Raw genomic sequence first — 21,192 nt, 5'->3', positions numbered from 1 at the left:
CTGTCTAGTGCATAGTAGATAGTAGTCAACGCACTAAATACTATAATCCGAAATAATGATAACCGCTTCGATGAATAATTATAAAATTTTAGTAAGTACTGTATATACACTGTATCTATATAGTATTTTACTACGCTAGGATAGTTTCCAGTTGTGCTCGTAAAACTATTTCTTCTGTCAAGAATAGAATAATATATTGAACTGAAATGGAATTGGTTTATAATTTTTAATAATTGAATTTCGTTTGATGTTACCATTTTGGAGATAGATTGATGAGACTTGTGGTAAAGTTGATCGAATATTATTTAACGAAGGCCTACGGTGGTTATGGTGTCACTTTCAATTAGGCTGTCGTTGTAGTGAATATCGATTAGGGATAAAAATGTCCAATGTCAAGAAAGAAGATTGTTTTATTTTAAAATGTATCGGAATAAGAGAACCATCGACTTGTCACTCTTGACTAGAACACTAAGCAAAGCGCTAATATGGTAATATTCAGTCGAGTACTTATTTCAACACTAGATCAAATTCTGCTGTGGTTTGATAATAAAATAAGGCGCACATATCTACAGTACAACTCTCCCCACCCGGTGATATTAGGTTGAAAGCATAACCCTTGCTTATAGTGTAGACTATAGAAGAAGAATTTGAATCCAAGTCTTTTTTACACTTCTCTTGTCCTATTTTACTTTACTGTGCATGGTCGCTATGGTAACCTAATACAGTAAACTTTTAGCGATAGTGTACGCATGTTCAGTCTAAACAGAGCTAACTGGTCAATGTTGCCATGGCCCGTTGAGCAATTTTCCATATAAACCATATATTCAAGTAGAATTGAAAGATCAAATCGAATTAAACTTGGTATTTTCTTGTTTATATCCCCTCAAGTCTGATTGTTTAGCTCAAGGCAATCGATATACTTGTACTGTACTGATGAACAATGCTTGAACTACTGTCTACTAGTGTGGGGAGACCAGATCGAATCTTGACTTTTAGTTTTGCACCTTTTAAGTTTGATCGCTTAGCTCATCATGCCTCAGGTGTGCTGCTCTATGACCACTTGAAATCTTCTTCTAGCGGTTGATGACAGTACTATTCAGTCATGGAGTAAAATGGTGAGTTAGTTGTGAAGTATTTCAGTGTGGAGTGGAAAGACGAGGTCTAATTTTAGTTTAGTGTTTATAAACCGGGCCTTTCTCAGGTCTAAGCCTGATCCCTTAGCTCATTCTTGTGCACTGTGCAGTGGATCGGACGATGAACTGGCAGTGTACATAATCATGGATTAATTAATTATTCAATACACGTCTACCAGAAAGATTTTAGTCATCTTTATGATTGTTAGACTGACAACTTAATTCACCAAGATTGATTAATCTGTATACAGTACAGTACAGTCATGGATTACTAAATTGTAAGAGGATTTATTGAGCTACTGTTGTGAGAGTATCCACTAGTCTGTCCAGGCTCGATAGTGCGTCTCACGCCAGCTTATGCTGTCCGATTTCAGCTAAGTTGTAGCTTTCGGCAATTTAGCAATAGAAATCCATTCACATGGATGGCTGCATTCCCAGCCTGAACGGAGATTCCTACTCAAAAATTGTAGCGATCGATGCACTTGTACAGCAAATGGAGAATATTGGTTAGATTGATTGTGATCGATGCACTTGTACTGTATAGCAAATCGAGAATGGGATTGATTGATTGTGATCGATGCACTTGTACAGCAAATGGAGAATACTGGTTGGATTGATTGTGATCGATGCATCTGTACAGCAAATCGCGAATACGATTGATTGATTGTGATCGATGCACTTGTACTGTACAGCAAATGGAGAATACTGGTTGGATTGATTGTGATCGATGCATCTGTACAGCAAATCGCGAATACGATTGATTGATTGTGATCGATGCACTTGTACAGCAAATGGAGAATACTGGTTCGATTGATCGATGCACATGTAAAGCAAATGGAGAATACTGACTGATTGGATTGATTGTGATCGATGTACCTGTGCAGCAAATCGCGAATACGATTGATTGATTGTGATTAATACAGTTGTACAGCAAATGGAGAATACTGATTGGATTGATTGTGATCGATGTACCTGTGCAGCAAATCGAGAATGCGATTGATCGATGCACTTGCACAGTAAATACCGGTGCGGAATAAGAAAGAATTTTCGACTCCATGACATCATCACCGCCTTTATCCTAGAGTATTTCTATTTATTTATGTATAAATGATTATGCATCATCGATCGATTTGTCTATTGCCACTATTGCGGTCACGTAGAGTGGGCTAGTGACAGGAATGCCTTAATATACTGTAGGATAAGGTAGTGTGTCGTATAGAGCAAAGTATGAGAGCTCGAGCTGAAAAGAATAGTTGCATAGGGATTTCAGATGGTGAAATAGGTAAATCCCCATACAGTAGTCAGTATGAATAGTGTACAGTATGAATTCAAGCCTTGACCATTGGACGCAACTCAAGACTGGACCAGGATAGGTTTCCAATAGCAACTCCTCCATAATAACCTATAAGGCAAGAAAGACTGTTGTAGACTATCTACTCTTGTAGTATGAGGTTTGCAAAAGTTTAAATTTATTTCTGAATATCAGGCCAAGACTGTGGAAAAGAGTCGAAAAATTCATCATCGCTTGCCTCCATTTCCATTTTGAATGCGATGCCATCATTCGATAGGTTGTTTTACGGTAGTTTAATCGAATGATAATACACTGCATGCTTTACTATGGTCTACACTGCATGAATAAAGTACAAGACATCATTATAGTGAGTGTAGTCTCCATCATCGGCACTTTTTCATTTCAAGCTAGGCCTTGTCGTTGCAAAATAAGCTATCAAGTGTGATAACAAGTTGAAAGCTGTGAAAGTCTTGACAAGAAGAATCTTTCTTCGAAGGAGAGCGTAAATAGGCATGGCTTTAACTGTCATGGAGCCCAAGGTTGTGATGTTAGGAAGTCAAGGTAGGTGATGCACTGATTTCATCATATCAACTTACTGTCTACTTGCCATCTTATCATAACGATAACATTCGTGACTGTAGATAAAGTTTAGGCTTGCTTGGAGCTTCTTATAATGACATCAACTACAAGTTAGCCATCGAATCAGCTACTATTGATAATATAATTAGTGTAAAAATAACTTAGTGTACTGTTGAATTGTTCAATTGAATCAGAAATGGACAGCAAAAGTGCGGTTCTATCGATCGATATACCATAGACGAGCCAATCGGTGAGCAATGGCTCAACGATGGATTGGGTTTCTACCGCCTCTTGATCGATTGTACTGTATATACGCTCGTCAGCAAAATGCAGGCCTGAGACCCAGTATATCCCAACATTGCCTTCAAGATTGCTTAACGATACTTTATAGAATAGAGGAGAGTAGGTAAAAGGTAGACAATGTCTGAAAAATACACTCAATTATCTATGAGAAGAGGATAGGCATTCAGTACAGTACTTGTCTGTTGACAATTTCAAGCCTACGCGCAGTGCATAATGAACTACGAAGGCATCATTAAAATAACATGAAAGTGGCCACTATCTTTTCCTTGCTGCTATAATTGAGAGATGATCCATAAACTGATAATTTCTACTCCTTTCGTGATATCAGCAAAACTGTAGGCATTGCCTAGCTAACTTCCCTTTACAATACTGTCTCCAACTTGTACACGTGGCAAGTTTTAGCTTACCTACATTTCGTAATGAGCTATCGATCTATTTGCAAACCAAAATGAAGATTCTAACTAATATACCGATTACTTACTGTACAGTACATGAATCTGCTACACACTCATGAAGCTGCTTAGAATTTCTTGACCATTTCAATAGACCACGATTACCCCTTGACTTTTACATAAACCTTACAAGCTTGTATGGATCTATTGACGTAAAAATCGTAGCCAAATTGAAAGTAAATCCCTTGGTTACTTCGAAGAACTCGTTAGTGCACCACTATTGCTAAACACGAATGAACAGCTTTCAACGGGTAGAGAAAGCTCGCTTCGCCCGTGAACTAGTGCTTTAATAGCTGAGCTCATCATATCAATTCATGTCACTACTTGATCGATTACATCGGCAAGCGATCGAGATACCACCTATCAATTGATCCCATGTGATGGTCATAAGACTCGGACTCGTCTTTACTACTTTACTTGTCTTTTAATTACAGTCCAAACGTTTGGACTTTGCAATTGTCCCATATACCCTTTGTCTACGTATTGCCTACGCAAGAACGATTGTGCACTAGCATATCAACATAATCAATCTTTCTTGTGTCTATTTCGCTCTCATTAACACAAGGAAAATTCTTGTAAATCCTTCTCGATAGTTTACAAATATTGTAGAATGGAATCGTTATCTGAAGTATGATATGAATAACTGCCAAATCGCTATCTGTACAGTACAGTACAACTCATTCCTGTCCGATCTATTCTTAATCTATGGAATATATTGATTGGTATTAGAATATCGACAAAGTCAATTCAATGCAAGATTTTTGGTTCATTTTGACTGCTTAATTGAAGTTATGCCTCGTACGGGTACATGAACTGCGTTTCTACGGCAAAGAGAAATGCTGATGAAAGATACACAAAACTTACTAGCATCTTCTATATTCACATAAATTTGGTGAATAGTATCTTATTGATGTCCTGCTGAGTGCTGACATCGCCGTACTGTACTATATGGACAAGTTCTTTTTTACATAAATTCGGTGATCTGACAGTAGAACCATGGGCGTATAATCAATTCTAAGTCAAATGTTTAGGAATTCGATAATAGAGCATGTCAAAAGCCGATTCTAATTTAACATAACAATCCCATTAACACTGATTAAGAAGGATTGAATGAAAAGGATCAATACTAGATGAATGCTTGCGAATATGCTAGATTGGAATACGATGCTTACTGCCAATATTTTGAAGCTATTCTTGCTATACAAGGCTTCGTAATAGTATATGTAAAAACAAACATTGATGATGACGTGATCAAAAAAAAAATGATGCTTGCTTGAAAGAACCTCACATACAGCTAATAACCACTACTGCCTTTACATCAAATTTTACGATGACAGCGAATGCTTGAAATCCCTTCAAACCATAAGCAGACGGTCAATTTATTGATCCATTTTTATCACTGTATTGTTATCATGGTGGTACAGCGTCGCAATCATGTCAATATTTGCACCTATGATTGAGATCAACATGAGTAAGACAGTGTAATGTTGTCGCTTCCATTTCCTAGCCATGTAGAATTTATTACATCTGCTTAGCTACCGGTTTGCATGGAAATTATCACCAGATATTATAGTATTTTATGCCCTGTACAAGCGAAATAGGAAGAACAATGTATGCAAACTACTTTGCTAAACCAGTTTGGATAAAATTATCATCATATAGTACAACAATACGTATCAAGCTACTTTGCTACCAGTTTGGATAAAAATCATCATCATTTAGTACAGCAATGTATGCAAACTACTTTGCTACCACTTTGGATAAAAATCATCATCATATAGTACAGTATTGAGATCGCAGTATTTTATGCCACATATGGAAATTATCCCCGTACATCGATACACGTAACCTGCAAGATTGCCAATATAAACAAAATTGAAAGGACAGACAATGTAGTGCGATAGAATAACTCAGCTAAATAAAATTATCGTCCTCTCGATGACGTAAAAATGATAGTTTTGAAGAATGCCATTATTATTTCAACCATAGTATACCAACCAATATTCACTCAATTAGAAGTAATGCAGTATTGCCCTAAATATCTAGATTACAACATCACTTATATATGCAGGCATATATTATTTTTTATACGTATAGAGTAGTCGATTGTAATTATGAAAGGTTTGCAGGCTGAAGGCAGCAATAGTTCACATAGTGGTAGTATCTGTAGAGATGTAGGTTTACTGTATATAGCATGCCAAAGAGTCCAGTGTTATTAACATATGACATGAATAGTTGATTTAACTGTACATTAAATCTTTTTCAAAAAAGATGTCGGGAAAAGCTCGATCGTTCTGCGCTACCTGAAACGAAGGAATCCTTTAGCCTGTAATTCCACAATCGGAGCATCCTTTTTTACAAATATTGTGTAAGTCAAATATAATACTATCCTTTTTCACAGATATATTGAATTGTTTAGTTTCAACTAGATCCGATAACATTTTTAAGATCAGCCTGTAGCAAATATTCATCCATTAGATAGGTGTATACTGTATACTGAATATGCATTCACAGTAAATAGAATTGAAATTCCTACAACACTAATAATTGAATCTAATACCAGAAAAGAATTAGATGTGTATTGGCTTTGACCAAAGTAAAAGACTGATCGCAACAAGCTACATCGCTGTAGTAGTTTCTTAACTGATCACAATAATACGAACTACTTTTAAATTGTAGATTCGTTAAAGTAATTTGTTCAATGTTTGTAAATTGCAGACACGTTGACAACATCAAATTTCATTTACAAATTTGGGATACTGCTGGACAAGAAAGGTAACATAACTACTAGTATGATAACAATTTCATTTCTCATACCTAACTGCATACTTTTTTCCACGTTTAGGTTTAGATCTATGGTAAGAATTTTAACGCAAAAAATATAGTGCATGAGTAGCTTTGTATAGTCACATTTATGTCTAAAATTTCTCTGACACCCTTTCTCATCATAGTTGCTGACCTGCCTATAATTTGATATATCGTTTATTTCAATAGACGCCACTCTACTATCGCAAAGCACAAGCGGCGATAATTGTTTATGATATTACTGACTCTAGTACTTTTGAAGCTACCAAAGGATGGATTGAAGGTATTGCTAATATAATGCTAACACTATCGCAAACAGGCATATACTTATATTTGCAGTATAAACCTATGCTGCAAAAATAAATCTAAAGTGACTTATGCTTTAAAAGTGATCAACTAAACACTACCTCTAATTTTATCACCTAAAGAATTGCATAAAAACACGTCTGATAAATCCTTGAGTAAGTTTTCAAATTAATTTAAATGATAATGTACAAGTTATTTTACTGACATGAACTGATAATTATGGGTTCGTCAAATAGTTTTAGGCATTGTTGGAAACAAATCTGATTTAGCTGATCAACGGGTTGTCAGTAAAGAAGATGGATTGGAACTAGCCCATGATAATTCAGCCATATATATGGAAACTTCTGCAGCTACCGGCGAAGGTAAAGCTAGGAATCTTATTAAGAAATAGAGGTGTAATAACATATACTAAATCTGATAGCTTATTTTCCGATATCGTTTCGCAGGCATTTCAGAAATTTTCTTAGAAGTTTGCTTCGCGATAGCAAGGGAATATTCTCTTGGTAATAAGCATGTAATCGATGGATTATCAAATAGCAACGATAAAATCGATGGATCTAGCCGATTAAATTCTGTTACGAATGACTCGAAAGAAGCAAATTCATGCTCTTGTTGAGGCTTTGTTTGGAGAAAGAGTCCATGTATCTGTATATAGAGATAGCAGTTATTACAATAGAAGAGCTATCGTAATTTTAACGTATTCTAATTACTATAAAGGTGTACTGGTATTTACAGTTAATCGGTACAATATTGGCTGTTGTGGCAATGTGAACTAATTTCTAGAAAGAATCAGCAACCTTTAATTAAGAAAAAGGATCATTTTTTGTGATGATATCATCTTTCAACACATGTATATAGTGTATCGTAATCCAAATTATATGAGTTTACGTACTTTCATGTTTAACATGAAGTTCCATTTTGAAGTTGTTACTGATACCCTGACCGTATGTCTATTAAATTGCTATTATAGCATGAGGTAGCGACTACATAATATTTATAACTCTTCAACGGAGCTTAATAATGTAAATTTATAATTTTTAAAATCACGTGTTATATTCTTATGGGATATTTTTTGCATAGTTTATCCGATTGAATTTTAAACCTACTCATTTTAACTAGTGTTGATTTCGTACTATGTACAATGGTAATATCTGGCAGTAACAAGATTCATATGCCTTCAATTTCGCATGACTTGTTTAGGTTGTGCTTAATTCTAAATTAATTGAATCGCTGTCATATTTATAGTAAGGTAGAATTAGATTATGCAGAAATATTTTCGAGATGTCAGAATAATTTAAAAGGTTTATTGTGTTGCGGTTGTTAGCTTCCCGTAAATTAAGTTGTGGAGGCCATAAATTTGTTTTAAAACTCGATTAGAAAATAAATTAGTGAGATATATATGCAGTTAAAATCCTAATATGGCTAAGATTTTGAATAAATTCCCGTTCATTATTGGCAGTAAAGTACTTTAGACCCTCTTCTTAAATCTAATTTCGCGAAAACTTGAACAAGTAGTAGCTGGGATATGATCCAAGATTTCATCAAAATCGAATAGATTGTTGACTTAAGGTAATGACTGAACGGAGATATTTATCCTGCACAACACGTTCAGATTCTTTACGCTAGCATTGTAATGAGCAAACTGATAGTTAGGTTTCTATCTTACAGATCATTTCCCATAATTATAATAAATAGTTTCGAACTTATTCATAATCAATATTTTGAACTTCAGGTTCAGCGAAGGGGGCAACGAGAGACTATATTTTTGCTCTAGAATAAGTTGGCCTGACCCGTGTGTTAGCTTATAATTTAGCTAGCGATATTTACGCGTATAACATCTGCACCACTAATATGAAAAACAAATTATAGTTGTTGGCAATATCTCACTTGGTTAACTTTAGCAAATTTATTGTCATTACCTTGAAGTTTATAAAATACGTATTCTATTTCTTAAGATATATATCTGTATAACAATTTTGCAACAATTAACAGCTTAATGTATTTCAAGTTCCAAACATTACTACCAATTTATTGCGATGCTTAATGATACATTTTGATACAAATTCTTATACAAGTTGGTTACTGAATTTTATCTTTGTAGCATTTATCAATCAAATAATATGGTCAAAATAAAACAACTCTGGTTATGAAGTTATTAATACATAGGTTAAAACTGATTCTATCGCTAATACATTTGTTATTTTTTATCACTTCCGTTATATATGGTTTTAAGTCGAAATATTACTGCTTAATAAATAAACTAGATCCGTTAATATAATACTAGAAATACCTTTGATATGATTTATCTTCTTATAGAACTGCAGCTTATTAAATAACTTGAAAGTTAAAATAATTATATGGTTAATACCAGACGAGAAATTATGTCAGGCTTTACGAATTAATCATAAGACATAAATACAGTGATACCCAACGTTTGCTTGTCACTGATACCACTCGTATCTCAAAACTGTATTTAGATCAAATCATGATTTTACTAGAATCACTTGCTATAACAACTTATCCTTATAGGCCGTTTTAAAATATCCGTATACTTTCTAGAATCATAATACGTAAAAAGCGATTTATGTAACAATAAGTTATCATTGAAATATCAAAACCTTGTGAGATTCGTCACGGAAAGTATACTACTGTTAGCACTTGCCACAAGGATTAATAAACAAAATAGATTATAAAAAGTAGTTCTATACAGAGTATGGCATTTGAGTTTATTCTGCTCTTGTATTACCGCTATATATACATGCATCTCCATAGTATAATGCACATAATGTAATGTACACTATACCGTTTCAATTTCATATAGTAAATGTACTTCATGACGTGCAAATTGTCGTGAAAGCTACTATTCAATATTGATAATTCAGGGATATGTTAAATTACTTTGAAATAACTCGAGGCTAACAACAACTATGTCCACCGTCACTTTCTTTCCTTTGAGTCGATTTTTTCCTATCAACTTTGATAGTGCCATTAAACACAGGACCTGTTACGTGTCTTTTACCAGTTGACTAAAACAACACAAAGATTTATAAATTTTATAATTTACCAACGCTACTATGAATTATATAATTCGATATTATTATATCTTTAAAATAATGAGAATGAACGAAGATATGTTAAATGTTATAGCATTAATATAAAGCCGTAATTTGATTGCACTGCCATGAACTTACATTATAATACATATCTTCCGCCAGCCTGTAAAATACCTAATAATAATCATCAATATTTGTTTAATGGCCATTAACTTTAAACAAACACATTGCACTGTCATTTTTAAGACTAATTTAAGTAAGTAAGCGTAAGACAAGACTATTTTACAGTTATTAGATTATGATTACATAGATCAAAAGACTTACATCGTTGACATTGCAGTTTGTGTAAGCGCTTGTTTCAAAGAACTTGACACTGTATTTTATAGCTAACTGTAAAAATTTATTAATAGAACAGAGTCAATATTTTTTTCTTACTGAGCATATTAAGGGTTATAAAGGTAAAATTCTGATGAGCTTCGTTATTAATTTCAGTGAAAAGTGTTTATGTGAATATATCAATAAGAAAATTGCTATAGGTTGGTTAGCTGTAATTGAAATTGATGTGCGGATTACTCACTAATTGTCCATCATCGTATTTGATTTTCCGTTCTCTGGGTAAATCATTCTTGTTACCAACTATAAAGAGTATCGGTGCATTTTCTAAATCGCCATCGTAACACTAAAACAATGATAAAGAATTAAGACACTGTTTCAGTATTTAGCATTAAATAAGATCTTATAACACTTCAAAGTTAGAGTTTATACTACGTTAGGCAATTTATTCATATTTTGATAAGCGTATCTTTATCAGCCTATTCCGTACTCAAGAATACCGTCAATTTATTTAGAATAATTGTTAACAAAATTTTTATCACATATACTAACATCAGCAATACATTTCATCCAGTAACGGATATTATCAAATGACTTCTTCTTTGTAATATCATAAACAAGTAGTATGCCCTAAGAGAAATTTTACATTCAGATACTTAGCGAAATTTTTGGTCACTATAGCATATTCTTGATTGAAATTACTTTCATTAGCTGCGTGATTGATTATAATGATATTCTTTCCTTACCGAAGTACCACGATAGAAAGCTTTAGTAAGAGTTTTGTACCTTTCTTGACCGGCAGTATCCCTACAGAGTAAATTTATAGTAACACAGTACGGATACGATCTGATCAAATTCTTTAACACCATCGAATACGAGTTATTAATATGAAAAACGAGATTCAACAAGAAATCAAAATCTTACCATATCTGTAACATAATTTTCTTATCATCAACGACGACTTGTTTGTTGACTAGATCAATACCTACAGATGGTACATAATTCGTTGAAAGTAATTATGGCCGTATCTTGGATAATGGCCAATGCAATTAAACAGGTTCAATATTTATGCGGACATTACAAATAATATCCACGATAAGTCATTATTCAGTTTGTTAACTTATCCTAGGTTTACAGTATGCATATTGTTCAGCATCGGTAGTGTATCATTAACGAAGTTAGGCTGATTCATTTTATACAAATTACCCGTATTTTAAAATGTCTTGCTAGATACAAAAAATAAAATAAAAATGCAACAGATTTATTTTTTGTATCACATTTGGTCCATGTTACGCAGAATTTAGTCACTCAATTTAGGGACAACTCTGCTTCAATAAATCCATGTTATAAACTTATTATATTGTCAAATTATTTTTACTAAAAAAATTTGTGGAGAGGTTTATGATGAAAATTATTACGTATTTCAAAGATATAATGAAACATTTCCTTAACCATAAGCACTATGTCAATTATAACCAAGATATATCATAACTCTATAACTATAAATGAATAACAATACCGAGAGTGAATTTTCTATCAAGAAGTACTGTACAATTTTCATAGAATAATAGCCATTCCATCGTTTATAAATTAGGAGCGTAATTACATTTTTAGAATACTTTCATCAATGTTCCTGTATGTTATTTTCAGGCTATTCATTAGGAAGTAATTCTCTCTACGTTATCTTTAAAAGATAGCCCGGCATATCGAATCGATTAAAATCCACAGCAGTTACTAATTGACTATGCAGTCTAGCGTGCAGCGGAAAGTGCATGTTTAGTATGCAACTGTTCATTCACCCCTTTCGATAGCTGCCAGTTATTACAGTCATGGTGAAAACTGACACTGGATCAAAGTTAAATAAATACGAGTATACGAATATGTACAGTATTTAAACTAATCAATTCATCACGATAGCAATCAGGTATTATAGCAGTGGTAAAAATCGACATCTGATGGCAATATTATCGATGTAAAATAAGCATCATTAGTCAAACGTCAAAATAATTACCGTAAAGTCATTAGCAATCAGTTATTACAGTAGTGGTAAAAATCGATAGCTGATAGGCAATAGTTTCGATTAAAAACATCATCACTAATCAAACTAGCGTCAAATAATTCAGGTCGATAGCTATCCGTTATTACTATCGATGGAAAATAATCATCATTAGTCAAATTAGCGTTAAATAATGCATGTCGATAGCAATCCGTTTATTACTGTCGATGTAAAACTCGACATGTGATGGCCAATACTATCGATGTAAGTAATTAATCATTACAAGTCCAACTAGCGCCAAAGATTTGATATCGACTGCAATTTTATTGGTAATGATAAAACCGGCTACCCGTACGTCAATACCCAATAAAATAATTATATATAATCATCATGAATCAAACCGGTGTCAATTACATATCGATAGCAATCAGTCGTCCTAAAAATCGACACGGGATCACCAATACCATATAAAATAATTAATTGCCACTAGTCTACCTAGTATCAACCATTTCGTATCGATTGCTACTAGTTACTAGTCTCATTGCTGTATTGGTAAAAATCAACATCTGATGATTAAAACCATGTCAAATAAGAATGATGAATCAAACGGATGTTGAAAAATCCTCGATCGATGCTTTTCTATTATACGATATTGCAGTAGGTATAATGAAAATAACTACCAATCGTCTAACTCGTGTGCGTTACTATTTCATATCGATTGCCACTAGTCCTTAGTCTCATTGCCGCAGTAGTAGAAATGGACATCTGATAATTAAAATCATGTCAAGTAAGACTAATGAATCAAACGGATGTGGAAAATTTATCGATCGATGGCTATCCATTATACAGTATTACAGTCAGTAGTCAAAATATAAATATATAATTACCAATCGTCTAACTAGTGTCAACTATTTCATATCGATTGTTACTAGTCATTAGGCTCATTGCCGCAGAGGTAGAAATCGATATTGGATGATCAAAACCATATCAAATAAGAATGATGGATCAAACGGATGTCGAAAATACATCCATCGATGGCTATCCATTATACGGTATTTGCAGCAGTCAAAATAATATTTACCACTAGTCTAACTAGTGTCAACTATTTCATACCGATTGCTACTAGTCATTAGTCCGATTGCCGTAGTGATAGAAATCGACATCGGATGAGGATTAAAACCATGATAAATAAGAATGATGGATCCAATAGATTTGGAAAATTCATCGATCGATGGCTATCCATTATACGGTATATGTAGGTAGTAGTCATCAAAGTCGGCATCGGATGATCAATACTATGTGAAATAATTCATGCTCCAGTAGTAAAATTATTATCGGAACGATTCAGTGTTGATGGTAAACATTTGGGGACCATTCATATGACCTTTGCATCCTCTAAAATATATACCCTATAGAATCATCACTAGCAGACTAACTAGTGTCAAAGAGATCATATCGATTTGAATGAGTGATTATCACTATATAAATCAATATCGGATGATCAATACCCTATCCCAATCACATCACTAACTAGTATCCTTGATGCCTGTCGATTGGAATGAGTTATTACTAGCAGTCGAAGAAATCGGATAGCCAATACCATGACTAATAATCATGACTAACTAGCGTCCAGTAATTCATATCGATTGGAATAAGTTATTCTCGCAATCGACATGGGATACTCAATACCATACCAAATAATTCATATCGATGAGAATGAATTATTATCATAATCATCAACAGTGGCAGAAATCGACATCTGACGATCAATACCATATCAAGCAATCGCCACTGGTCATACTAGTGTTAAATAATTGAATTCACATCAACTGGAATGAGTTCTAATCGTAATCGTAAAAGTCCTACGCCATCTAATAGCCAGTACTTCGATACTATATAAAATGACATCATCAGATCGATTGCAATCCGTTATTATCGTGATAGGAATAGCTTTTATAAGGTATTGCTCTAATCGTGGACATCGCTATCGAATGGTTAATGCCAAATAAAGCATAGTCATTGCCAGTTGAACTGATGTCAAATCCATTTCTAGCGATTGCAAATTTAGCCATGATACGGTATGGACAGCACTGTCAAGAATTGGACATGTATTACTATGTAAATTCATCAGTAGCCGAATAATCATTTCTATCCATTGCAATAATGATGATCATCAAGGTAATGTAGACAGTGGTTCTACAGTAGAATCTACACTCTACCGATGAATTTTGAAGGCAATCTCATAATCTATTGCTCTTAATGGACAACTCTATTGAGTTGCTAAGGATTATGATCGAGAGCGATGATTGACAAGATGAGCTACAACGTGTTGCTATTCCTTTACTTTATAACCGGTGATGGAAACTTGGATACAACATCCATACACTACTCGCCATTGATCACGATCAACAAATGTGATACTAGACGATCTATAATTAATTAATGAATGTTACAGAGTCCATTTTCCGCTCTATTGGCACTCATCATGGACGTAATGGATGGCAATCACTGTATCATTTACATTAGTATGTCCTATCAATTAATCAGCCTAGAATAGATTGCTAATAAGAATAATCACAAGACTTACCTATGGTGCTTAAAAGCGTTGACTGAAAATCATTGTCTTTAAACCTTAAGAGGACGCACGTTTTACCAACGCCACTATCACCAACTATTAATACTTTATAATTATGGTCAAAAGTCTCTAATGGCTGCGGCATGGTGAACGATGGAGATAGACTGACCAAAAATTCGCCTTGCTGCTACTTTCCTTGTCGTATAGTTGTTTCTTGGATTCTATAGAGTATGAATTATTGGTCAGGTCTTTTCAGTCTGTCTGTTAGGTATTGCTTCGTTGCGGCGTTTGCGCGTAGTGGATTAGTAGCAAAAGCATGGTAGCAAACAGCCCAACAGATTGCAGGCTTTATACAGAAAGAAGCTTTTAGCAAAATGTTTTTTTCTCATTCCACCCACCCATCGTGCTGTCTAAACAGTGCAGTGTAGGCATAATTAATACTCGATCATCCACATGGTACAGCCATGGCTATTTCTCGAACTGACTCTGCCATATTTATAGTAAGCTAGCAGTATCAAGCTCAGCTCTTAAATGATCATGGGCATGATTCAGATATTCTATAGCCTCTTGATGGCTGCTAAAGCTAGATCACTCCGTAGGTATTACCCTATCATCCACATGCAGCTGTCATGGCTATTCCTCTGCCTCAGTCTGGCGTATTTGCAATCCTTAGCGTAATCAAATACAGCTCTTAAATTATAATTATCATTGGCATAGATTGGACGTTCGATAGCCTATTGATGACAGCTTAAATAGGTTGGATCGAAACGCATTTTAAAGATTGGACTGTTCAACATTGACTAGGAAATGATAGCGGTAGTAGCTTTATTTGTCAGCTCAACATCTTGATCGATTTCACCTAAGTTGTTTCGTGTACAGTAATCATTAATTCTACGAGTAATTAGCCAGTATCCGCTCTGCCGCTTTCAGGATATTATTATCATATCGCACTACTTATTTTGAATAAAGGATAAAGTCCAAGTATGCATTCGATCCCGATGCTATTGTAGATTGCTGATTCTAAAGAGTAAAAATCAATCATCTCCTGATACAGATCTTCATGACTACTATTCTACAGTATGTCTACTTGGAATTGATTTTATGGATAGGCTGTACCACTGCTTTATTTTATCAGGTCATATCCATCGCCTTGTTAGCAAGTAGCAAGGAAATGCTCGTCGCTGATTAAAATACAACTACTGTGTAGAGCAATATAAGTTACAATAGGTACATCAAGTGGAAGATATCTTTTATAGCTTATTTTGATGTACTGCTCCATGATTGCACTCTAGTGGCATAATTAGTAAATACTACGCAAAGCACTCAGCACGTTATCATCATTCATTTTAAAAGTTTGTAAATCACTGTGTATTGATGCTTAGCGCTGCTGACCATGAGACAAGACGATACTGGTTTGCCAGCAAAACAAACAAAAATTTCCCATATTTATTAGAACTGCAAATACAGCATAATGATGCATTCTTGTACTTTTCTTTTAATTTCTGTATTACCATAACAGTATGGCTGTTGGCAGAAACGTATGGCTAGCGAAATCTTCTCGGCTAGCATGCTGTACTACAGTAAGGTATTACACTGCATCTTGTACCGCCATCGATGCAGTTAAAAGTAACTCTTGCTCTAACTAGCATGAGTACTGCTTCACCAGCAATCCCAAAAGTGGCAAAGATAGCTTTTACCTAAATGATGAGATAATATAGACATAACTTGAATATGATTAATAACTGGCATGTTGACTAGCTCGGCAAGAGTTGTAAAGACTACAGCAAGCCTATTGAGTGAAGAGACAAGTACCAAAAAAATTGAATACTATGCAATAGGGATATCGGCATGTCATCTACCATTGAATCAAAGAGGAATCATAAAATGTAACTTGAATATTTTGTAATACGGCCATCGGTATGTCTACTACTGTTGAGTTAAGAAAGGAGTAGTAAAAGCAACTTGAATATTAGGCACGATGTAATACTGGTCTCGGCATGTCGACTACTGTTAAGTTAAGAGGCAACTAGTAAAAGTAGCTTGAAAATCATGTCCTTTTAAATACTATTATCGCATGTCTAATGCAGTTTAGAAACAAGGAATAAAAGTAGCTTAAATATTATTATGTACTACGCAGTACAATCATCGACATGTCTGCCACGATTGAGTTAAGAGACAAATATATAAATGGAGTTGGAATATTGTGCAACATTACCATCGGCATATCTGGTGCTGTTGCCTTAAGAAACGATTGACAAACGGAACATGAATATGATCCATTATGTAACACTGCCATCGGCATATCTACTACTATTGATTGCCATTGCGAAATTCCATGATCATTTCCAATGAACGCTGAAATAGTAAAGAATTGTTTGAATATCGTCGATCTCAACCGCGGCTATGTCTGCTAATAAGCAGCAAAGTCTATCCTTAATTCTGCGTGTAACGCATTAAATTAACTAATACGAATAAACTATCATTAGCGTTCCTAAAATCGATTTATATCTTATAGAAAACGACATTTTCAATTTTAATATATTGTTATTCATCTCGACTTTAATGATTATTCTTGATACTTACTGCTGGTAACTTATCTGTATACTTTTAGGAATACAGGCAATTTATTTCACATATCATGGCCAAAATCCTATATATCTAACTTCTTATATTCCATCGTAAATTCCATACGCGTCTAGCGTGACTAAATAAGCAAGATAGTAACTCGGATACCATCGATTACACCCAGTCTACGATAGATCAACAGTAAGAAAATTTTGACTAAGGTATTGCATCGCATTATTTCTGATGTGGCATGCTTTGCAAATACTGCATATTAATATTTTATAATTTCAATAAAATAATCTGAGCACAAAACTATCTGCCATCAATAATTAATTCGGTAACTAACGACAAAACGTAAATTGATCTAGCCCCTTCATCAATTTTAATAACAAAGCCCTCATCATCGTTGATAACATTCGATATGTATCTTTAAAATTAGGTATAATTCACGAATAAATGGAACGTCGTGTCGCATTAAAAATTTATAATTTAAAAATTTTGTAAATACTTTACTCTAGGGAACATTAGAATCCATATCTTCAACCCCAACCAATATCTATATTATCACAGCTTTGACAATAAGGCCTATTCAATTGATAAAATGGTATCTAATCGAATATTTCAAACTATTTTCTGTCCAGTAAATACCTCATGAATTAGAAATGCAGATTTAAAATTGGTATTGAATCACACTTGATACAAATTTTCTTGCTTTATTGTAATATATAATCAATTATCCACAAGGCCAAACTTAATAATCTAAGTAGTAGGCTACTGCAATGATTGTCCCCATGGCAACAAATAATTCCTAAGCTGTATCTAAGAAACACTCTTAATTCTGAATTAAATACCTAAACCACTACGCTACTTTACTGAATAATGATTAACATATTTATACAATCCTTAATGACTTTCAACTTTGACGATTAATTCTCGATTAAACAACTGCCCTCAGTTCTACTGTAGGGCAAGAATTGTTAATTGGGTATCTCCAAAGTTAAGATTAACTCAGTGCCTATGTCACAAAACAGCTTTGCAACAAGATAACGCAATATACGATCAATAAGTCAATTCCTTGAACCACGTATCAAGGAACGATATCTGCACTATCACAAACACTTTTGCTCTACTAGCAGACTACACAAAGACTTAAACGCCTCGTATTTTACGTTAAACACTAAGTTGGACAATTCTTCTTTATTTCACGATATACTGCATTTATATACTATTCCTCAATAGTTCATGAGTCATAGTTAATACAATTAACATTAGAATCATTTACTGAATTAGATATTAATTTTAGCTACAGCTCCCTTAATGCAGACAACAGTATTTACGAACATAGGCATGTAATGACTAATACAGAATAGTCAGATTACGATATGTCCTATCACGGAACATTTCCACCATAATTTACAGTCTACCATAAGTAAATTACAATCACAATGATTCGAACTGTAAGCAGATGATTTGCATTCCCTATTATAACTATTAATTTCAGTATGTGTATAAGTGTCACTGTCATAAAAAGTCAGTGCTATATTAAAATACAGCATATCCAAATTAGAAGTTAACTAAATAAGGATAGTCTAACAGAATTATCCTAACATAGTTATTTCTACTGTAATACAGTATTTAACACTGTAACAGCCTACTAAGCCATTTCCATTTTATTTTAACGATATTCTAAAGATAAATCTATCCGTGATAAAAATTCTACGCTTTACTGTATACTCTATCAGTCTATTTTAACAAAGTCATCTCTACTATTTTCTTAATATCATGAAAGGTTCTACGTTTTACTGCATACCTGAGTGGTCTAACTTAACTGCGGATATCTCTTCTCTATTATACTGCACTTTAATATTGACTATTAAAAATAATATTACACAAGATTTCATTTACTTAAAGTACAGTAGAATGACTTCGGGAAATCTAGTTCGCTTTCAATTGATTTACGTCTCATCATTAGCATATGCATAACATCAAGCGCAAAAAATCTGCATATAGAACATCTGTTAATAGCAGCATTCACATCGATCGTGCCTTAGTAATTAATCTAACTTTTATTCTTTTATAAGCAATTTGTTGCTAGGCTCTAACTGTAGTCACGTACAGAAAGTCCTGAGTATCACACCATCCCGTTTTATATAAGCCGATTATTCCTTATACGTAAGAGCGGATTGCTATCTGCATGGCATAGAGATACTTGCTATAATTTAAACTACTTGCTCTAACTAGCAAAATAATTTATAGAAAATAGTCTTAAGCTGCTTAAGCCACCACTGCTTATATCTAAGGAACTGAGATACTGTAGTTTACTTCATAACCAACATTTACAATTTATCATGTAACGTAATAGTTACTATACGAATATATTCTATTGCCTATAAAAATTTAAGCCGAATATAGCCAGCATCGGATACTATACTATCAATAAATTGTGCTGAATGCAAGATATGCTGTACTTTTACTTCAACATGTCTTAGCAAAATGCATCTAATTTGAAACCTCATCATTCAATTACGCTGGAATAGCTCTAGTCTTTCAGGTTCTGTAACTCAAATAGCAGATATTACCCTTGACATTAGGAAGTAGTTTACCCATATCATGATTTCACCAACGTCAAGAATTATATAGCAATGAATATAGCTCATCAATTCTCTTACAATTATCTAAGATCCCGTCCTAAGTTTATTATAGCGCACAACATTTATATCTTTAAAATGAAACTCGTTGATTTCTTGTATCTAGAGTAAACTTCTCTTTATTCTTCTAGTATCAGTTGTACCACTGCATGAGTGAAAATATATAGTAAGAAAATCCCATTTTAACTATCCATATCTTTGTAAATGAGTGGTAATGGAATAGCATAATGCAATAATTTTGATACTTAAAATTCATTTATGGTCGTTTTAATATGTATACACTATGCAATAATTAAGGATACATGTAACATTCCTTCCGTACTATTCCCTTAATTGATAAATGATATGAGATGTAATATTATCAGTCATTCAACAATTCAATGATAACAAATATGCAGTTTAATCGAACTTTGAAAGTTGTCTACCGTTTCAGTTATGGTATCTTAATAGTTGAAATAATACCATAATCAGATATATCTACAGTCTATAGAAATCGTTCAAATCACATATACAACAAAAGCGCAATATTATATCAACTCTTCTCTATCTACTTAATATATCAAACTTTACACGACACAAACGAAAACAATAGTAAAGTTCAAATTAATCTCTTCTGTTATATAATACGTAAAAATATAAATAATATAAAGTTATGATGCTAAGCTGGGTTTATGTAAAGGACTAATTATTATAAATCCACAGTTTGGATTAGTTGAAAATTAACAGGATTAATTATTCTGAAATTTTCACTACTCTTTTCATATTTTTATTACATCCGACAAAAAATTGTATCCTAGCAGATAATACAAGACAGTAGCTATTAATCATATATCTGTATCTTTTACCATATCGGGGCTAATAAAATCTTTTGGCAACCATTTATCATTACGAACATTTAAACTTATATCGTAATAATATGTATATATTAGTAATTACCCTTCCACAACTGTTTAAACGATGCTTTAAGGCATATGCTACATGATTCCAATTCATGTATTTTTGAATTTTTACAGTTACTATTATCATCTATATCCTAAGTCACATCATAACTAGCTCGTAACGATTTTTGAACCACTATACAGACAATTTCCATTTAAGGAATAGTGGCGAGAAATTGAAGTGGTCGATCATGTTATGAAATAGTGTAAATGTC

The 21,192-nt window shown here is 33.6% G+C and overlaps 2 protein-coding genes across 2 annotated transcripts; one reads left to right on the top strand and one right to left on the bottom strand.

Annotated features, from left to right (window-relative positions):
• Positions 1-6,031: 6,031 nt before the first annotated feature.
• On the top strand, positions 6,032-7,260 carry TRIADDRAFT_24046 (uncharacterized protein; the record flags this gene model as incomplete). Its single annotated transcript, XM_002111730.1, has 6 exons — positions 6,032-6,126; positions 6,477-6,533; positions 6,604-6,616; positions 6,753-6,846; positions 6,992-7,024; positions 7,106-7,260. Coding segments are annotated over 6 exons (447 nt in total), but the record flags the coding sequence as incomplete, so codon positions are not given.
• A 2,524-nt stretch (positions 7,261-9,784) lies between these two features.
• On the bottom strand, positions 9,785-14,971 carry TRIADDRAFT_55139 (uncharacterized protein; the record flags this gene model as incomplete). The annotated part of the gene is made up of 8 exons (XM_002111270.1): positions 9,785-9,895; positions 10,061-10,096; positions 10,247-10,312; positions 10,500-10,601; positions 10,808-10,885; positions 11,002-11,062; positions 11,180-11,240; positions 14,839-14,971. The coding sequence occupies 8 exons, from the start codon at positions 14,969-14,971 to the stop codon at positions 9,785-9,787; spliced, it is 648 nt and encodes a 215-aa protein (XP_002111306.1).
• Positions 14,972-21,192: the final 6,221 nt, after the last annotated feature.

Source organism: Trichoplax adhaerens, genomic scaffold (assembly GCF_000150275.1).
Source record: "Trichoplax adhaerens TRIADscaffold_4 genomic scaffold, whole genome shotgun sequence".
NCBI classification, from domain to species: domain Eukaryota; kingdom Metazoa; phylum Placozoa; class Uniplacotomia; order Trichoplacea; family Trichoplacidae; genus Trichoplax; species Trichoplax adhaerens.
Note: the sequence above shows the minus strand (reverse complement) of the source record. Positions and strands in the feature narration are given on the sequence as shown.